At 45.9% G+C, this 19,750-nt stretch overlaps 2 protein-coding genes across 7 annotated transcripts in view; one reads left to right on the forward strand and one right to left on the reverse strand.

Moving 5' to 3' along the window:
• The first annotated feature begins 2,308 nt into the window (after positions 1-2,308).
• LOC120229072 (nucleoside diphosphate kinase B) lies at positions 2,309-5,673 on the forward strand. The gene is made up of 5 exons (XM_039227824.1): positions 2,309-2,559; positions 2,797-2,925; positions 3,619-3,720; positions 4,403-4,515; positions 5,417-5,673. The coding sequence occupies exons 2-5, from the start codon at positions 2,800-2,802 to the stop codon at positions 5,532-5,534; spliced, it is 459 nt and encodes a 152-aa protein (XP_039083755.1). The 5' UTR covers positions 2,309-2,559; positions 2,797-2,799; the 3' UTR covers positions 5,535-5,673.
• Positions 5,674-11,252: 5,579 nt separating this feature from the next.
• MBTD1 (mbt domain containing 1) overlaps positions 11,253-19,750 on the reverse strand; it is a 66,438-nt gene continuing 57,940 nt past the window's right edge. For 3 of the 6 annotated variants that reach the window (XM_039227769.1, XM_039227764.1, XM_039227765.1), the window contains 2 exons: positions 16,395-16,571; positions 11,253-11,383 (listed from right to left, as the gene is read on the reverse strand). In XM_039227769.1, coding sequence (XP_039083700.1) covers positions 11,265-11,383; positions 16,395-16,571 — 296 coding nt within the window. In that variant the 3' untranslated portion in view covers positions 11,253-11,264. The remainder of the gene's footprint in view (positions 11,384-16,394; positions 16,572-19,750) is intronic. The other 3 variants (XM_039227768.1, XM_039227766.1, XM_039227767.1) reach the window with 1 other exon arrangement.

Consider the following 19,750-nt stretch of genomic DNA (forward strand, 5'->3'; position numbering starts at 1 on the left):
CCAAGTTGTATACCTGAGTGCCATCTGTCAGTTATTCCTCAGTGAAGCTGTAGGAACCCGGACAGTTCCAAGTAGCTAAGTAGAGGTAGTTGGGGGGGCGGTTCTGAGCCTTGAGGTCATCTGGTGGCGCATTTCCTTCTAACCAGTGTAGCGTGGGTTACCACCCGTGTGCCTAACAGCAGTAGGGAAGGGGACTGGAGCGTTCTTTCAAGGGTGTAGCCCTGCATTCGCCTTTTTATGTGGGCTGCCTCGTGCCTGGATAGTACTCAGGAGTTCCTCTCTGAGGAGGAAAGTGAGAACACGTTGGGGACTACGACTTCCACCATAAACTTGACCAGGTTTTCTTTCTTGGTATGTTCCTTGTGCACCGGGCTTGGGGGGGGAGGGGAGGGGAGGGGAGCTGGGATGGAGGCTTCCTTGTCCTCCCGGCTTTACTGGGGTGTACCTGACCCAGCAGAGATGATTTACAGTGTGCAATGAGAGTTGTCCTGTGCATGCTTTATGGAAGGATTTCCTCTAAGAGGGACTACCTTTGTTTTTGGCCAGCTGAGGACCAGATGCATTTCTATTTCACACAAAGCCTGCCCTGCTTGTTTTGGGGGGAGAGAGATGAAGTGAGAGAGAGAGGCCAGCACCTCTGGGGAATGAGTATGTGTGTCGTGAGGCGGGAGTGGGGGGATGGGGGGGCGGGGGGCTGGTGTCACACCTTGCCCAGCTAAGGGCAGGCTCTCCAGGAAGGACAGGGAAGGGAGGCAGAGGGCTGCTACAGCAGGAGGGTCCTCGCGATGGGACCAGAGGGGCAAACGGCTGTCCAGTGAGAGGCCCAGCCTCCTTCCCACAGCTGGCATGGGGTAACTCTGAAAAAGAAGTCCAAATTCATGCTGGCCTCGCAGCCAAAGGGAACACTGGTCATCCCTTCTCCAGAATGAGGGCCATGTGTTAAAGCTCTGTGACTAGAAGTTTGGGGAGCCATCGAGGTGTAACAGAGGGCTGGATTCTCATCTTGCAGCTGGGACTTGGGGGTGCGAGGGCACCCGGCTCTGGGGGCCCATACAGACCAGGTTCCACCGCTCAGCACCCACATGACCCAAAGGCAGAGGGGAGTCTCAGGGAAACAAGATGGGGATTTATTTGTTCCAGGGTGGCCAACACCCAGAAGGCAGTGGCCTCTCTCAGAGACGGTCTTCTGAAAATACTTCCAGGTCTTCTGTTTTGTTGTTTTGTTTGTTTTTATTTTTTGCTTCTACTTAATTTTAAAACATTTTTAAAAGCACATGTATATTTATTTTGAGAAAGAGTGCAGGAGAGGGAGAGAGGGAATCCCAAACGGTCTCCACGCTGTTAGCGCAGAGCTGGATGTGGGCCTCGATCTCATGGACAGGAGATCATGACCTGGGCTGAAATCAAGAAGCGGAGGCTTAACTGACCGAGCCACACAGGCGCCCCATTGCTTTTTTGTTTTTAATGTATCCACACCCAGCGTGGAGCCCAATGCGGGGCTCAAACTCACCACCCTGAGATCAAGACCTGGGTAGAGACCAAGAGTTGGACACTCAACTGACAGAGCCATCTAGGTTCTCTCAAAGAAGGCGAATGTGGGACAAAGGTCGGGGGGTGGGGGGAGGGACTTGCAGATGAGCAGTGAAGGTCATGGCTCACTGTCTTGGGGTCAGTCCCCCTGGTCTTGCTGGCTCGGGGCAGTTCTTGTTGCTGGGGGGCGGGGGTTGGGGTTTGCTTCCCTCACGGATGCCGGCCAGCCGCCTCTTTTGCCGGAGTTAATAGAGAAACTAGAAGGAAGAATTCAGAGTTTGAGGTCGAAAGGGAGGGTGTTGAAGCCGGGTTTCCGTCTAGCAGGCACAGGGTGCCAGTGCGGTGCCGGGGGGCCCTAGGGTGAGGACACAGGGCACTGTCCTGAGGGGAGGCAGACACGGGGCTCCGGCCGTCTCGGGGTACAAGCGCTGCTGGATGGGGGTCTGGAAGGGCCGAGGGGAGGGGCCCGCCGCCTTCCGGGAGCTGGGTGCCACCAAGGGTGGGGAGACCAAGCGGGAGCCGTCTGCAAACATGACAAGTCTGCTGTGGGACACTCCAGAATCTTCTCAGGGGTGTGTCCCAGGCTCAACTGGAGAACCTGACCTCACTGTGTGTGTGTGTGTGTGTGTGTGTGTGTGTGTGTGTGTGTGTGGCGGCAGGAGGCACAGAGACAGAGACACAGACAGAGAGAGAGAGAGAGAGAGAGAGAGAGAGTGTGTGTGTGTATGTGTGTGTGTGTGTGTGAGCAGGAGGAACCGAAGGGAGGGGCGCGGCCTGGACGTGCGGGGCTCGGGCCGCGGGGACCTCGCACAGAAAAGCCACTTCCCTCCCCGGAGCCCCCCAACCCCCCAGACTCCCCCACGAGGCCGCGGCGTGGACAGGGGCCTGGGGCCGCGGCGGCCTCGCGGGTTGGGCGGCGGGGCGTCCGGGGTGTGGCCGTCGCAGGGCCCTCCCCCCCGAGCGCCTCGGGGCCCCGCCGCCGCTCCACGTCGCGCCTCCCCCCCTCCACGCCGCGCAGCCAGCTTCCCGGTAAGACGCCGCGGGCGCGTTCCCCCGTCGCCCCCCTGCCCCTCCCCGCCGGCGCGCTCCCCCGCGCACCCCACCCCCACCCCCAGGCCCGGCGCCTGGTCCCCTCCCGCAGGGCGGCGGCCGGGAGGCGCGTGTCCCCGCGGAGCGGGCGGAGGGGCCCCGGGACGCCCGCGCGGTGGGGGAGGCGCGGGCCGCGTCCCGCGGCCGCCGGGCCCTGAGCCGCCCTGTCGCCCGCAGGCCATGGCCCACCAGGAGCGCACGTTCATCGCGGTGAAGCCGGACGGCGTGCAGCGCGGCCTGGTGGGCGAGATCATCAAGCGCTTCGAGCAGAAGGGGTTCCGCCTCGTGGCCATGAAGCTCATGCAGGTAACGGGGCGCGCCGTCCCGGTGCTCCGGCTTCCGCTCCCCGCCGCCCGAGCCCAGCCCCGAGGCCCGCAGCCCCGGCGCCCTCAGCAAGGTTAGGCGGAGGTGACGTGACGCCCGCCCTGGCCCTGGCCCTGGCCCTGGCCCGCGGGGACTGCTCGTGCCTGGCCGGGGTGGGGGGGGGGGGCCCTCTCGCGGCAGTCCGGCTCAGGGCAGTGCGGGTCACTTCCAAGCTACAGGTGGGGGCACAGATCGGGACTTTAAGGGAGAAGTGTTGAAATGTTAACCAAGCCCAGCTGGGAAGAGGAGAACATTCTCAGTTAACATCTGGAAAGTTTACAAGGACACCGGAAGCGGACCTCTCTCTGGTGTATTTCCTTCAACGGCAGCCAGCGCTTAACCCTCCACCTGTAGATTTTCAAATCACCTGCTCCTTAGGGTTGTAACATCCCCAACGCCGTGGACATTATGAGGGTGTCTTCATGATCGGAACAGTCTTTCTGCCCAAAGGGTGTCGGGGTTTGCGTACGATTATTATTATTTTATATACGCACATTTACATATGCATGCGGGTTAGTGTATGTAACTGGACGTTGGGAAAAGCTGCCCTGTGACTGGGAGCTTCTGGGGGCGGGATGGAGCCATGCCTGACCCTCTCCAGTTTACTTCCTGAGACAACCTTCTGTTCAACGCCAGGCCTCGGAGGAACACCTGAAGCAGCACTACATTGACCTGAAGGACCGCCCGTTCTTCCCGGGGCTGGTGAAGTACATGAATTCCGGGCCGGTCGTGGCCATGGCAAGTGCTTGTGGGGGACGGGGGCGCAGGGGACTGATACAGAACTGGGCTTGCACAGTGCCCTGTGTGTCTTCTTTTAAGCCATCTGCCCCAGCGACTCCAAATTCCTTGTTTTACAAACGGAGCCTGCTGGAGTCCATCAACAGAGCCGCTAGGGGCTTGGGAGGCAAAAGCAAGGGGACAGCGTTCTCTGTAACCCAGGGCTACAAGTGGAGCAGTGGGTTTGCTCCTGTGGCATTTGTCTCCAGTTGGGAAGGAAGAGAACAGAGGGTACAGTGAGGAAGCGCTGAAGTGGTTGAGAAAGTAGACCTACTTCCTGTGCTCATGGCTCTTTTTGCCTGCTCCTCCCTGGAATGCACCTTCTGCTTTGATGCAGACCTTCACCGGGTCCTGCACTAACAGTCCGATGCTGTTGCAGTCTGATCGCTTTTCTCTACCCTTCCATCACCATCTCTTGTCCACGTTTGTGGCTGCGGAAGGGCTTTCAGTCCTGTTGACCTTCCTCCCTGTTGGGTAGGCGGTTTCTGGTCTCCTTGTCACGCGCCCGGGGCTGGAGTGCAGAGCACCTTGCACCAGCCCCCTGCTGTCTGCTGGGCTCGGCACAGTGCCGTCAGGCAGGGCTGTTTGTTCCGCAGGGTCCCAAAGGGCAGATCTGATGCAGTTCTTTGTCCCTCCTGTCCAGGTCTGGGAGGGACTGAATGTGGTAAAGACGGGGAGAGTGATGCTTGGGGAGACCAACCCAGCAGATTCTAAGCCAGGCACCATCCGTGGGGACTTCTGCATTCAGGTTGGCAGGTGAGTCCCGAGGGGCGCCGATGACTTTCCCTCAACTCCACTTTAAAAGGGGGGAGGAGGGTGCCTGGGTGGCTCAGTCAGTTAAGCGTCCGACTTTGACTCAGGTCATGATCTCACGGCTCGTAGGTTCGAGCCCCGCATCAGGCTCTGTGCTAACAGCTCAGAGCCTGGAGCCTACTTTGGATTCTGTGTCTCCCTCTCTCTCTGACCCTCCCCTGCTCACGCTGTCTCTCTCTCAGAAATTAAAAAAAAAAAAAAAGTGGGGGGTACAAACCATTTGTGGCATATCCCAATTTTAGAAAGATTTGAACTTTAAAAATTAGGTGGGAATGACCACTGGATGAAAGCTCTCTTAAAGCGTTACTTCCCCCGGGGCTACTTCAGAGTTTAACTAAGACATCCAGAAGGGAGCTGCGTGGTAGTTCAGGGGGACACAGCAGAAAGCAGAGTGTGGGGACAGCCTCTGCCCTGTACGGTGCTGTGTGTCATTTAACCCTTTGGTTCCCTCACTGTATAAAATCTGGGCAAAAGCCTTATGAGAGTTTTAAGATCCCAGTGGCGTAGAGGTTGAGCTTTGCAAACCAGTGTTGTAAGAAAATGCAACAGAAATGGCCTCGGTAATGAACGTGTCACATCTCCTCTGGTTATCCCTGTTTTTCAAAGGGCGAGAAGGAGTGTTTTGTGGCACAGCAGTCTTGGGGTACAGAACACTCCTTTTGGAAGCGGGAGCCTAACAGCTGACCCACGGGATGCTTTTGGTCCAATACTTTTACAATTTTATAGTTACTCTGGAGAGGAGATGGCCTTGGGGGCGGCTTCCGGCCTCGGGTAGCAGTTTGGCGGAAAAGGTCTTTAGCAAGTGTCCTAAAATGCGGTAGCCAGTAACTGTTCTCTGTCTCAGGAACATCATTCATGGCAGCGACTCTGTAAAAAGTGCAGAGAAAGAAATCAGCCTGTGGTTTAAGCCTGAAGAACTGGTTGACTACAAGCCTTGCGCTTTTGACTGGATCTACGAATAAAAGGCGGACAGAGCGCCGGTCCCCTTTAGCGCCCCGTGATGCGTCCCCAGACCCCTCTCTTCATTCCACTGACTTGGAAGTCATAGAATCTATGGTTCTTTTCTAAAACGTCCTTACTAATAAAGCCCTTGGAAGCTGGTGCCGCCTCCTGTGCTTACTCGGGGCCAAACTGGAAGAAGGGAGTTGGTCCCTTGGCTTTCGTAGCATCATCCAGAACTAAATGATCCCACTTGCTCTGGAAGGACGAGCTGACCCTCAGCATCTGGGCGCACTTGTGGGCTCTAGGAGGGAGAGGAGGCGGCCGGCGAGGACGGGTGTGGCACTGGTTGTGTGATTACGGAAACTAAACGGGAAATAATGAAAAGAAATATCCCAACTGCCTCAGAGGATGCAGGAATGCGTATTTCTGTACACAGGATTTGTTGAAACTCGAAAAGCGTGAAACGCAGACTAGTCGAGTCCAGAGTCCCATCCTTGCTGACTGAAAACGGCGCGTTACGTAGGAGGAAATGGAAGTCTAAAGACCCCTGTAAGGGGAGGACAGTCCCTGCAATGCAGGTGTCAGAGGAAGAACGTATGTAAGGCAGTTCCGCTAGCGCCTGGCCCCTAGCAGGTACACACGCTTCCTGCAGCCCTGCCGCACCTCCTACCCTTCGCTCAGGTGGCGTATTTATCCTGCCTGTTTGCAGGGCTCCGAGCCACCAGTTAGGACATTCTTACTGCCTGCTTTTTAGGTTAATTTCGCTGGAATGGCATGGTTGTGAGATAATGCCAAATAGCACCCGTCAGTATAAATGATCACTGTCACCTGGAGTCTGGCTTAAAAAGTGGAGGGCGCCTGGGTGGCTTAGTCAGTTGAGCATCCGACTTCCGCCCAGGTCATGATCTCCCTGCTTGTGGGTTCGATCCCCGTGTCGGGCTCTGTGCTGACAGCTCAGAGCCTGGAGCCTGCTTCAGATTCTGTGTCTCCCTCCTTCTCTGCCCCTCCCCCACTCGCAGTCTATCTCAAAAATGAGTAAATGTTAAAAAAATTAAAAATTGGAGGTTATAGAAATATGTGGGTTGGTAAACAGGTGTTCTCTGTCAGGCAACTGGTGAAAATTTTATAGACTTGCAGATAAAAGACTCCGTATTACTTAAAAAATCTTTTTTTGAATTATTTTTGGGAGACAGCATGAGCAGGGGAGAGGCAAAGAGAGAGGGAGACAGAATCTGAAGAAGTTTTCTGGCTCTGAGCCATCAGCACAGAGCCTGATGCGGGGCTTGAACTTGTAAACTGTGAGACCACGACCTGAGCTGACGCTGGACACCTAACGGACTGAGCCACCCAGGCACCCCAGTATTACGTTTTTTAATGCATATTGCTAGACTGCAAGATCATGATAAAACGATATTGACAGTTTCGTGCAAAAAATGTTTCAAGTCAACAGTTAACAAGCATTGAAAAATACATTTTTTTAAACATTTATTTATTATTAAGAAACAGAGAGACAGAGCATGAGCAGGGGAGGGTCAGAGAGAGAGGGAGACACAGAATCCGAAGCAGGCTTCAGGCTCTGAGCTGTCAGCATAGAGCCCGACCCGGGGCTTGAACCCACAAACTGCGAGATCATGACCTGAGCTGAAGTCAGACGCTTAACCGAGCCACCCAGGCGTCCCTAAAATGCATTACTTTTTACATAGTTATTTGCTTTTTGTCAATAGGCAAACCCCATTTTGGCCTGCTTGTGAGGCTTAGAATTAGACCAGGCCAAGAAGGGCTACGCCAGCCTCAGCAGCAGTCTAAGAGGAAGCCCTTTACTGTTCTCCCTGATCTCACAAGGCTGGACAAACACCACAGGGCTAACAAGTTACTTATTTCTGGGAAACACTTGTTACTCTTAAAGCATATGCTGGGCATAAAGCACACCAGAAAACTAGTTTCCCCAGAGGCTTCTATATATACATGTCAAAGCTCATGGGACTGTAAATGAGAGCCAAGCTGGGAATTCCAGTGGACTAGGCAACTATTAAAGCCATTTAAGGTAGAAAGCAGGGCAGAAGAAATTGGTTCTATTTTCGTTTTTCTTGGAATGTGTTCTAGATTTCCAAAGCGTGATGATGAAATTAACCCCAGAATCCATTATCTTACATCCATAAAATTCTCTACAAACAGCCTTTTTAGTAAAAGTTGAGTAACTTACCAAAGAGTGAGGCTGTTGGTAAAGGAGGCTGTCCTGCATTCCCTCTTCCTGTAAACAACAAGAGCTAGCTGGGATAATTTATAAACACCCTGTGAATTCAGATTGCTGTTGAGGCTCAGGGAGTTAAAAAAAAAAAAAAAAAAAGCTCCCCAGCACACACGATCTAAAGTGATGGGACCTCCCACTGGCGGTCACACTCCACTTTGCCCGAGCTATGGTTTTGCCATTTACCTTTCTGTGAAATCCTGGCTCAAATGTGGCCATGCCCACATATCCATCCACATTCTGCTCCTCCCTTGTCAGCTACCAGTAGATTCTTCCTCACTCACGGGCTTGCTTGCTTTCCCCCTCGGGCACAGGGCTGGGAGGGAGGACCACCCTGACTCAGAGACCTGTGATTGCTCACAGAAGGCACTCAGTACTTTGAATAAAAAAGGAAACCCTTCAAAGACTAAAGGGTATTAAAGAACTGCTCAGATACAACTCAAGTTTAACATTTTATTTTGTGTAAAAAAGGGCAAATTTAGTGAATTATTTTCATCTTGTACACAAAGTTATAATTTTAATGCTTTTCACATCCATGCTGAAAATTTGCAGTTTGGTAAAAATGAAAGGAACATAAGTTTCTCTGAAGGAATTTTTCACGCCATTATATACACTTCCTGAGAAAGTCTCAAACACTTTCTCAATGACCACAAGTTACCAAGAAAATAAAAGATTAAATTTGTACAGATATTGATCTATATATCAAATACATACAGAAATGATGTAAAAACCTTATGCAGTTTACTTTGACCTCTGTCCTCAAAAGATTTGCCCAGGGACAGATGCTTTTCTTTTGTATAAATGACTGTGGCTTTATTTAAAATATGAAAATCAAAGGAAGCAACCCAGTTTAATCACAGTATTTTTAAAATCCCTTCCCAATAGTAAAGGATCATTACCAAATATATAGCACCATAATACAAATATTGATGGGAGAGGGTATTCACATCACGCAAAATTAATATAATAAAAACAAACAAACACTGAAAACCCGTGTTAGTATCCGTAGAAGTTGATAACAGCTTTAGCTTTCCTCATACACAGCAAGGAAAAGGTTAAAGAGTTTAAACTACCAAAAATCCCCCAAATAATCCTAACAGGAAAAAAATGAAAGCAAATGCAAGGTCAGCAGTACATTTTGAACCGTAAAAGAGAATGGGGCCATTGGGCTGTAACGACTGGAGTTATGGCTAAGACACCCATCTCCTCTGCAAGGACGCTTCCTGCTCATCCGCAGCAGGAGCGAGAGCCTGAAGGATGAGGGCGGCTTCCGACTGTGTTGAGAACACCGCAGGAGTCCTTGCCGACCTTTAACTGTTGGTCACGGGTCAGGACAGGAAACACTTCGTGAACACACGGGAAAGCACTCAGAGCCTGGTTTTGCTCTAAAGTTGGAAGCTTACGAGACCTGGCTACAGATGAGCATTGTTCGCCACTAATTACCAGGCTCCAAATCAAATCCCTCCTGGGCTCCTCAGGTCCCTGCAGAGCCCCAGGGCCCCAGGTACTGGCAGAGCGCGCCCCGCAGCTGCCTCCTGTGCCCGTCACGTGTCACAGAACCAGAGCCTGAGAATGAAGATCGTGGGTAAGCCCTGCTCTGGAAGTCTTCCAGGCTTTAAGTTTATGGGAAGATTCTTTAAGTTAAAGATTTGGGAAGTGTGAGGATGTCACATTTACAGTAGGTCCCTCTCAGCAAGGTTGTTTAAGATAAATATCCAGTAATTTTAACAGCTGAATTCACATATATTTGACACGTGAGAATCAACTTGGCGTTGATATGATCTGCATTTATGCCCCTAAAGAGTCAGTATTAAGAAATGTTGACATGCGATTCCATACATTCTTACACTATAAAGTAACAAATTTTACTTCCAGTAGCAACTACAAAACCTTATGTTATTAACCCCTCTTGCATAGAATGAGGTAAACCTGTGCGTATTACCAATGCTATTTATTCCCAAAAGTAGAGCAATATTTTAGAAAATAAACTGCTGGTTTTTAATGTTCTATGCATTTTAAAATTCAAACAAAAACCTTACCTAAAATGGTCTCCTGGGGCTTTCCATTACTTTTTTTTTTTTTTTTAAAGCATTCCATAGGCTGAAGGACTTTAGAGGTTAATCATTTTGATTAATTTCTAATTAGCCCTACCTATATTCCAGAGGAGACGGCCAATGTTACCACTCTGAAGAGGCCAGGCTAAGACCCAGAAGCACTTCTAGAACAGATGCATTAATTCCTGAGAAGTTTAGTTTATGAACCTCACTGGTAAACGCTAGAGCTCTCTCATTCAGTCACAACTCAGAAAGTCAGAAAAATGCAGAGAGCAAACCTTTCACCAATTTACCCTTGTATCCTTGTTTTAAAGGAAGCCATGTGAATTTTAAAATAGGGAATGTGTGAAATGGTCCAAATCAGTTATTACTGTTAAAATTTTGAATACAATTAAAAGACAATTCATACTATATATATATATATTTATATTTATATATATGGAATTTTAAGAAAATTAAATTCTCTTTCAAATTAGTTTTCTAACAAATCCAGGATAGTTAAAAGCAGAGCTGGAATGATTTTGATATCTAAACAGATTTTTGGCTTTAAACAACTCTGAATTTGATTCTACTGGTAATACAGAAGAACGTCTGTTTTGGGGTGTGGTTACACCAAGTATCGTCTAACGGAGGGAGGGAAACGGTAGAGGCCTGACCGGAACCCCTCTTGTGGGGCATCTGCGGTAAGGAAAACAACCCCTCAACATGTAGACTGAGATCCTGTGTATCTTCTTAACCATTCCAGTTTAACACTTTAGTGTTAGGATAATTTTAATTTTTTTTCTTAATTAAAAGAGAACATATAATAGTATCCAGAGTTCTTCCAGTTTCATATAGAACTCCAAATAAATTTTCACAGAATGAAAAACATTTCTGTACAAACATTTAAAATGGGCTGCAATAAAATGCCAACAAGCAGAATTAATTACCCCTTCCATGATCCTATGTGGTGATGAACCCTCCATGAGAGGGGGGTTCAGTTGCATATTTCTGCAGCAAAGGAAGCTGGAGATGTGACTGGCCTAACTTCTAAAATCCCCAAATCTCCCAACAGGTACCAAAAAGGTTCATTTGTAATGACAGTTCATTTGCATTTACAACTATATCCTTCTTTTAAATCATTTCCTTCAATCCTGCTACCTAAACTTTAATCTTACCAAAAAGTTAGAATTTCAGTTGTTAACAATGCACATAAATCCAAACTTGGAAAATATTACAAAATTCTTCCAAAAGCTTCAAATACAACACAAAAATTGTCCATCTTTATAAATTGAAAAATTTCCCCCCACGACTAAAATAGTTTCCCCACCCACCTGAAAAATCTGGAACTGAAATTTTCTATGTTTAGCAAAACGTCCCAGTGGAATAGCCCCGCTGTACAGCTCGGTTGATTATAAATCAGTCCTGTGTAAAACCCCTTCCCGCCCGCCCCCGGGTCCTGAGCCGCCTCAGGGCTCCTGTTTGATGTAGAAGCTTGCAGAGCCATTGCTCTCCTGATCGGACGCTCCTTGGAGGAAATTATAATCCTCTCCATCTATCAACTCCTCCTTCAGCTGCAATGTAGTCACTGCATGAGAGAGATAAATGCAGGGGATGTGATTAAGCCTTTCTGGAATATTCAGATTGCTTTCAGTCTTCAGGTTCCACCAGCGTTACAGTTAATAAGACTTCTTCATGTCTTCCATAAACTCTTAAAATTAACCCCCAGAAGTATGAACACTTAATTCACCTTAATTCTCAAAATCTATCGGCAGTTAAGGAGAGTTCCAGAAAGGAACAATATCGTAATCTAGACATTGCACAATGGACCTCTTCCAATGAAGTGGTCAAGGTAATCGTGATCACTGATTTGACGAGAATAATTCCAGTTTTTCTTATTAAGTAAGTATTCACTTTTATGTCATGTCTAAACAACAATGACGTAGTTCTTACACAGTTCTTAACTCCAATATTTAAAATAAGTCCCAATGCAATAAATATGATTTCAATATAATCTTATCTCCAAGGAGTACTTCATTACGAAGACTCCCTGTAGAAAAAAGATATAAACTTGATAATAGTAAAATAGTATTATAAATAATATAAAGTATTGTATTATCTATCATAGACATGTGTTATATATATACATAATTTACATATTTATAAAAATAGTAACTCTGATATTGATTAAGGTAAAATAAAACTTTACTCACACCAGCAATGTGAAAATCACTGTTGCACAATGGCTAACAACGCCAAAGGCATCACCTAACAGCAGTACTGCCTGAGTCCTTAGCAGAGAACCTGAAGACTTTCTTTTTTTTAAAGTAGGCTCCACACCTAACGTGGGACTTGAAAACATGACCCTGAGACTGAGTTGCACGCTTTACTGACTGGGCCAGCCAGGTGCCCCTGAGGACTTCCTTTTTACTGAAAACAAACCAATGATCTAGGCAGTCCTCAATTCCTAAACCGGTCAGGTTCTGGTGAGTCTTTATTTCTGTGGACAACTGTTTTCCAATTTCTAATATTTTCAGTGGGGTTTAGATTTTTTTTTTTTAATGTTTTATTTATTTCTGAAAGAGAGAGACAGCGTGAACAGGGGAGGGTCAGAGTGAGAGGGAGACACAGAGTCCGAAGCAGGCTCCAGGCTCTGAGCTGTCAGCACAGAGCCCGGCGTGGGGCTCAAACCCACGAACTGTGAGATCATGACCTGAGCCGAAGTCGGACGCTTAACCGACTGAGCCACCCAGGCGCCCCCAGTGGGGTTTAGATTTCTTGACAGCCACGGAAGTCATGCTAGGCAGAATTCTTAGGGACAGAAAGGCTCTTTCTAATCATGGCCAAAGTGGAAGAAAAAGGACATTTTTTTCTTTGCTGGGCCCAGCAATGGTCTTGGGCAAAAACCTTAGACGGTTTAATACTGAAATTTTCCTCTTTTAAAAAAAACAAACCCCTCTTAAGTTACTGTCCCTCAAAACAATGATCCAGTAACTTCAGATTGCTCTGAATCCTTTCCTGGAGGTTCAGGGCCTACTGTTACTTCCTACAGAACTCCCCTTCAAAAAACTACTTTCCTACTTTTTAAATAAAAATCGTCTCAGCTAGGTGCTAAAAACTAGTCTTAGTAACCACCAACCTCCCAGAAATGTGTTCAGGTTTCTGAAAAAATTATTGTTTAACCCAAACTGGGCTGCTCAAGTTCCCAACGACGGGAAGAAGGGTGGTCCTGCATGCTAACACTGACTGGGGTCAACCCACGGTGAGCAGCGCTCACTTTCTGCTCCAATTTCTTCCGCACACAGATGTGTTCAATCAGAGGTCACAAACTGTGTCCTTCCCACTCCCTCGTCCCATGGCTCTTTTAAATTTGACCGAGTATTTTCAAACAAGAGACTTCCCGTTAAGGCCCAGGAAAGCAGGGACACTTGGCCACAGACGGCCAGCATTCTCCAGGGGCTGTGGCTGGGGGAACTGACAGGCAGCCCGAGCCTCCCTGGGCCGCGGTGCCTGCCACAAACACATTTGAGCAACGTGACTCCCTCTCGTGCTGGCTGTGCTCCTCCCTGAGGTAACCTGTCTGCTCCCTGCAGGCACTAGCTTCAAACCAAAGGTGCAAGTTTTTGTTTCTTCCATTAGAGATCTTTTCATTACAATCGGAACATGACGGTGTGCACATATATGGAACGTAAACTGGGAACAGCTTATACAGAAAAAAAGTCAATTTATGAGAAGAATTAGGACTCAAAGAATAGTTAATAGTAAGCCAACCAAGCTCTCCTGAATCACTAACTAGGCAGTGTCACCATGTGGAATGACATTAAAGTGGTTACACTTTTAAAGTCAAATAGTGCAGTCACAGACAAAGACTTTCCATCCTGATCTTAGTTAGAAAAGATTAGTTTCAAAAATAGTGGTCTTTGGGGTGCCTGGCTGGCTCGGTTGGTACGGCATGTGACTCCTGATCTGGGGGTTATAAGTTCGAGTCCCACACACTGGGTGTAGAGATTACTTACAAATAAAAAAAAAAAAAAAAAAAAAAGTGGTATTTGATATCTGAATAATTTAAAGAATCATCTTTGAGAGAGGTCAATTTACTTCTTTTTACTTTGGTATTTGTTTTAGTAATGGTGTTAAAAAATTTAATAGCCCAAAGACAGAAAAGCGAATACGCTAAGCCTATAACAACAGCAAAACAAACACCAATCAAACTGTTCGGAAAAATCAAAGTCACAAGACTGTGTAGTTCTTTTACTTAATATAATTAACAATGCTTTTATGGAGAGTTATCAATATAACAGTTAATCTTCAAATCTAAGCAATACACATTTACTGTTAAGGACCTTTTAACAATACCATGAAGATAAACACATGGAAAAGAAAAAAAATCCCACGTTTCATTAAAGGTGCAGTACCCACAATAAAAGGTTGGCTACAACAGGATCTTGTTCTAGGATGATCACATGACTCAATGGATGAGAAAAGAGCTCCTGTGCTTCAGACCAAATGTTCCATTCAAACAGATGTTTGTTTCTGAAATGTGGCAAAGGGAAGCTGAGATTCTAAAGCACATCCTGAAACTATTTGCATTTACTATAAACAACGAATTTCTGGATTATGCTTCCACTCATGTTAAAATATGGAAACAATGTGCTTAAAAAAAAGTAACTCAAGAGAAAGGTGAAAGGCTCACTCAGATGTGGAATGCTTTATGCTTTAATGCAGTCTGAAGGGTTTCATGGAACCTAAAATAACGCCGGTCTGGTATCTTCACACTAATCATTTCTCCTTTCCAGGCCTTATTCTCAATGAGTGATGGATGAAATAAAATAGATCCTGTGGCTCAATGCGGCACTTCCTATGCAAGTACATTTTCTTAGCTCCGTTTCTAAAAGGAAGTCACTTTGCTGACTCTCATCACTAACATTTCAGATGAACTAATGGAAATCATATTTTCCTAGCGAGAAGTCCAGAAGTAATAAATGCTGAGTAGCTAATCAAACCTAGCTTTCAGGTAGTTCAGATAGCAACGTAGTTCCACACAGTTTCACAGAAGTGAAATCACACCAAGTCCCACACGATGTGACCCCAGCTTGGAAGACACTACAGACACTGGTGGAAAAAGGAAGTCACTTCAGAGATGCTGTGGTTTCCATCTCATGCTTCTACTCTTAAGTTCTTGGGTTCTGCCAATCCTAGGAGTTAGGTTCTGTTTTACACGAATCAGTGACTTCTTAAAAAAATCAGTACTTCTGACAAAACACGACACGCACTTTTCAAATTAGTCTAATACTTACAATCCAGTAAAAATTCCAATAAATCCAATAAAACCCAATAAAAATCCAAACATATTCAGAGCTCACAATATCTACAATATTTAAGTTAAAGAAGACCACATAGTAAATAACAAGTACAAAAACAAAAGAGACAAACAAGAAAAGAAACTGAAATGCTCTTTAGATAGACTTTGAACATTTTTCCATTAAGGAGCAGATAAACTGAGATTTGCAGTCCTCATCTACTTTTTATACAAAAGAGTAATTTCTTCTAGAAATAAGGATATTACTAGAGCGATCTTCAGGGAGACAGACTAGGAAGAATGAAGAGGACCTAATACACTGGAAAGGAGACTAAAGCTAAAGAACGTATCTTAAAATGGCACCCCCGCCCTCCCCCCAAAACTGCAAGCCCCCCAAAACTTCAGGTATAAAGATATTAGCAAACAGAGAAGGAAGAAGAAAACAGAGCTAGGTATTAACACCCATTAGGGTTTTCAACATAGGAAAGGCATTTTAAATACAGATTAAACAAAACAACCGAATGTAAAAGCAACAGTTAGGATATGGGACACATGCCAAGGCCAAGACAACTCTGGCTTCCAAGTGGTCTCCTCTGCACTCGTGTCTCAAGTTCATCACATGCAAGTGAAATCTTTCTAATATTTTATAGTGATACGTTTCTTCTTAGCAATTATAAAAGGTAAAACATTTTGCATTCCTTACAAGCTAGTAGCTCGGCCAAACCAATTACATTCAAATTAAATGTCACCTACTTAATCACTGTAAGTACATAAATGTGAAAGAATGGGAATAAATTTTACTCAAGCTCAACACCAATATTACAGAAGACTGTATTTCCAAGTCTGTGTTATTCAACTAAGACTGTGGTAAATGTGACCACCAGAACCCGAATTCCACGGGAACGCAAAGCCTCATCTTTGGGTCTGATTAATCAGACTGATCCCTAATGGTGTGCTTCTCCCTCAGGTCAAGCTACATGGAATTCTGCAATGGAAAATATTCAACCATTTTAATGAAACCACGAAACAGGACACGTTGCCTCTCAATTCCATCAAGTGAAGTGATGAGCTCTCCCCTAATCTGAAGCTCAGAAGTGGTTTACAGTAACATAAAAACCCCTCCCTGATGACTTGACTTGGTGAAGTGACTGCCAAGGACCAGTGAAGATGAAGGTTTTAGTTGAAAGAAAAATAAAAATTTAATGAGTCCGCACCTGTCGCGCCAGACCACACATTGTCCCCCACCGCCCTGCCCGGCTTTCACCCCCTGCAGTACCAGAGGTGCTGGCGGGACTATTACCTGTGCTGAGGCTGGGAGTGAACTCTCGGCTAGTGCTGGGAGGCGGGAAGGCCTCCGGGGCTGTCTGTGCTGCAGGAGGAGTCAACTCTTCGTCACCAGAGAGGCCCCTCCGCACCCCGCCTGTCATGGGCAGGCTCGACAGACTGACAGGCTTCTTCCCAACTGGCATCTTCCTCTCTAAATATCAAGTCAGACTAAAGTAAGCTTTTACTTACATGCGTGGTAAGAAAAGTGCAATATAACTAGGAAAGATTATGTTGCATAGGATACTCTGAAAAGAGAACCAACTATGCAAGGTCTGTGTTTCTGAAAACACAGCGTGTGAGTGTGTGTACACGTGGGTGTGTAGGCTGGGGGTGTTTGGGGGGGAGGTTATTTCTGGTCTCTGAGAGCCTGGCAATCCTGGTTCCTGACTCTATTTAAAAAAAAAAAATTAAATATATTTATATATATATTAAAAAAATATATATAAATATAAAATGTTGATTTATTTATTTTTGAGAGAGACCCTAAGTGCCAAGTGGGGGTAGAGCAGAGAGAGAGGGAGACAGAGAATCTGAAGCAGGCTCCAGGCTCTGAGCTGTCAGCACAGAGCCTGACACGGAGCTCAAACCCATGAACCATGAGATCATGACCTGAGCCAATGTCAGACACTTCACTGACTGGGCTGCCCAGGCGTCCCTCTGGTTCCTGATTCTTAAATCAATTTAAAATATAAAGCAAAGCAGGGTGCCAGGCTGGTTGTTAATGGAGCATGTGACTCTTGATCTCATGGTCGTGAGTTTGAGTCCCATGTTGAGTGTAGAGATTACTTAAGAATAAAATATTAAAATATACATATATATAATAAAACAAAACGAACTGCAGAGAACATTTCATGTGGAGAACAACTGGCTAACGTCCTTCAAGAAAATTTTAGCTTGAGGGGGTTGAAAATCCAATAGAAGAGAAAGAAGGCTTTAAAACCCTACTGCAGGGCAGCATTTCACTGCACACACAAGACCAAACACTGGCTTTCAGGGAGAATCAAACAGTTGAATAAATGTATCCAGGTGGCAGGATTTTACTGATAGGAAATGTGCTCCCCTACCGTTTGGTTTATAGTGTAGTCTTTTAGAAGACACTTGTAATTCTTACTCTGAAAAGCACTTCTAAAATACAAAGCTTGTTGCCTACAAGTACTTAAGCAATCTAGTATCTTCTGAAACACTCTTTTTGGTTATAGTTTCCCAAGCAAACATAAGCCTTCAAAGACTTATACAATGCTTTTGCCCAGCAAAAAAGGTACTCTAAACTGCAAATGGTGAACCACCAACATATCGCATTAGTCAGGTTGAAAGCTAAAAGACACTTATATCTCTGGGACTCTAAGTTATACCGGTTTTCCTCCAGAGTATACAAATGACTCAGGCAAGAGCAATCAGAACTTTGGCTTCACAAAATCAGGACTAGAAGATAAATCTAAGTCACATGGTACTTCCTATGTAAAACGGTCTGGTAACTGAGCTAGGAGTAACAGCAAGTACATATTGAACTCACAACTGCCAAACCAAAATCACATGCAGCAATCGTTTAGACTTTTCCTCATGTACAACACACTTGGAGGTCAAAATGCAAGGAGGATCTCTAACTCTCTCCTACCTGTAAAAGCCCTTGAAGATGGTTCAGAAATCAGTGCTGGGTTTCCTGCTCTAGAATTACAAACACTGGAAAAACTAAGGCTTTTCGGAATGGGCAGATCACATGCCTACAATGGTCTATGTGATCCTCTTGGCAGAACATGACTCTTATTTTCCAAAAGCACTAGTTTAACAGCTGTCCCACTAGAGCACGAACACAGACCATTACAAAACAAGCTAGAACAGGGAAGCCAACCATCTATTTCTGTTAAAAACAAACACATAAACAGACAAGCCCACCAAACAAAACACAACACTACCAAAGAGCACGCTGATGGAGGAATTTCGGCCCAAAAAGACCAAGGAGCGAGCAGATGAAACCACAGAGCCACAGAGAACCTGCAGGCGAACTTAAAAACAAGAGAGTCTGTGGCCAATCTGCTAACGATATTGCAGATGCAATGGACGCATTAGGTTCATGGATCCAAAGTCTTCCTTACTGAGGCGTTTTGTGGGAAAAATTTCTAGTCACCTATCTGGTGAACAATATAAAAAAAATAAAAGGAACAGAGAGTACCCTCACAATGAAGACTGCTGCTTCTTCATTCACATGGCACTAGAATTCCTTATCCTCAATTCCAAAATCCAATTTCTCTGTAAAACTCTGGCAACAAAACCAGATCTCACTTGGTGATACTATTTATAATCTTTATTTGGCTCACTTACTGTAAACATTTACGTATATTTTGTCTCAGAAAATGTGCCAGAGTCTGCAAGCGATGTTACATAATATATGCTTTACACACTAGACTTCTTTTCTAAAATCCGAAAAACTCTTGAATTCCAAAACACATCTGGTCCCAAGGGTTTCTAATAAGGGGCTGTAGTGGATTTATAGTCCTTTCCCTTCATAGGTCCAAAGGACAATTTAAAGGCATTAGAGATAATGTCATAATATTAAGAGCTATTACAATGTTACGGTTAAGGAGCATGTTATATATTTACAGCTAAATTCATTTTTCCAGTTAGCCCAGAAATGTGGTACTATTAAATGTCACTATAAACTGGCATATTGATTTCACTTCATTACTTTCTTACTTCTTCCCATGGCCAGTTAATCCAAAAGAATTAAACCCCATACACTGGAAACAAACTTGCAAGAGTCACAGTGAGGGAGGCATGTAAATTATGTACCCAATGCTCAGAAATCAGCCCTAAAAATGTCATATAGCCACGGAGTAATAAATGTTAATTCAACACCTTGGAAAGAAAATTCTGGAATCTCAGCCTTGTCCAATAGAAAGGGAGAAGACAGGCCAAAGCAGCCTGTGCTATCCAACCTCACGGAAAGCTTAGGGGGCACACGTGCTGTGCTTAGTCCACGGACAAAGGTGCCATGGGAATTCTTCCTCATCATTTCCATGTACACAGGGATCGCTTCGATCTGCCTGTCTGGTGATGCTCTCTAAAGTTCTTTCAGGTGAATATCAAACATGGCAAGCAGCTAGTGGGCAAAACAACTCTGGGCAAATGTGACATCTCTACCTCTAATATAAAAGAGAGGGCGAGAGAAAGGCCTGGAGTTGAGTCTGGCTTGGTTTTCATGCCGGGAGGACGCGAGAGTGCCCGGCGGCGGCTGGGGGAGGTTTGTAGTCCCCAGTGAGAAAGAACTTATACACAAATGACGATCATCAGAAAGTAAGGGTCTATTCGGTTCCTCATGCTGCTTCAGCCTCT

The sequence above is a fragment of the Hyaena hyaena genome, unplaced genomic scaffold, assembly GCF_003009895.1.
Source record: "Hyaena hyaena isolate Hyena2069 unplaced genomic scaffold, ASM300989v1 scaffold_29, whole genome shotgun sequence".
Taxonomy (NCBI): Eukaryota; Metazoa; Chordata; class Mammalia; order Carnivora; family Hyaenidae; genus Hyaena; species Hyaena hyaena.

Excerpts from the sequence above, each read along its gene's own strand:
- LOC120229072 (XM_039227824.1), top strand. The coding sequence starts at position 2,800 with ATGGCCCACCAGGAGCGCACGTTCATCGCGGTGAAGCCGGACGGCGTG. Across the intron at positions 2,926-3,618 it reads TGGCCATGAAGCTCATGCAG|GCCTCGGAGGAACACCTGAA; the intron begins GTAACGGGGCGC and ends GTTCAACGCCAG. Across the intron at positions 3,721-4,402 it reads CCGGGCCGGTCGTGGCCATG|GTCTGGGAGGGACTGAATGT; the intron begins GCAAGTGCTTGT and ends CCTCCTGTCCAG.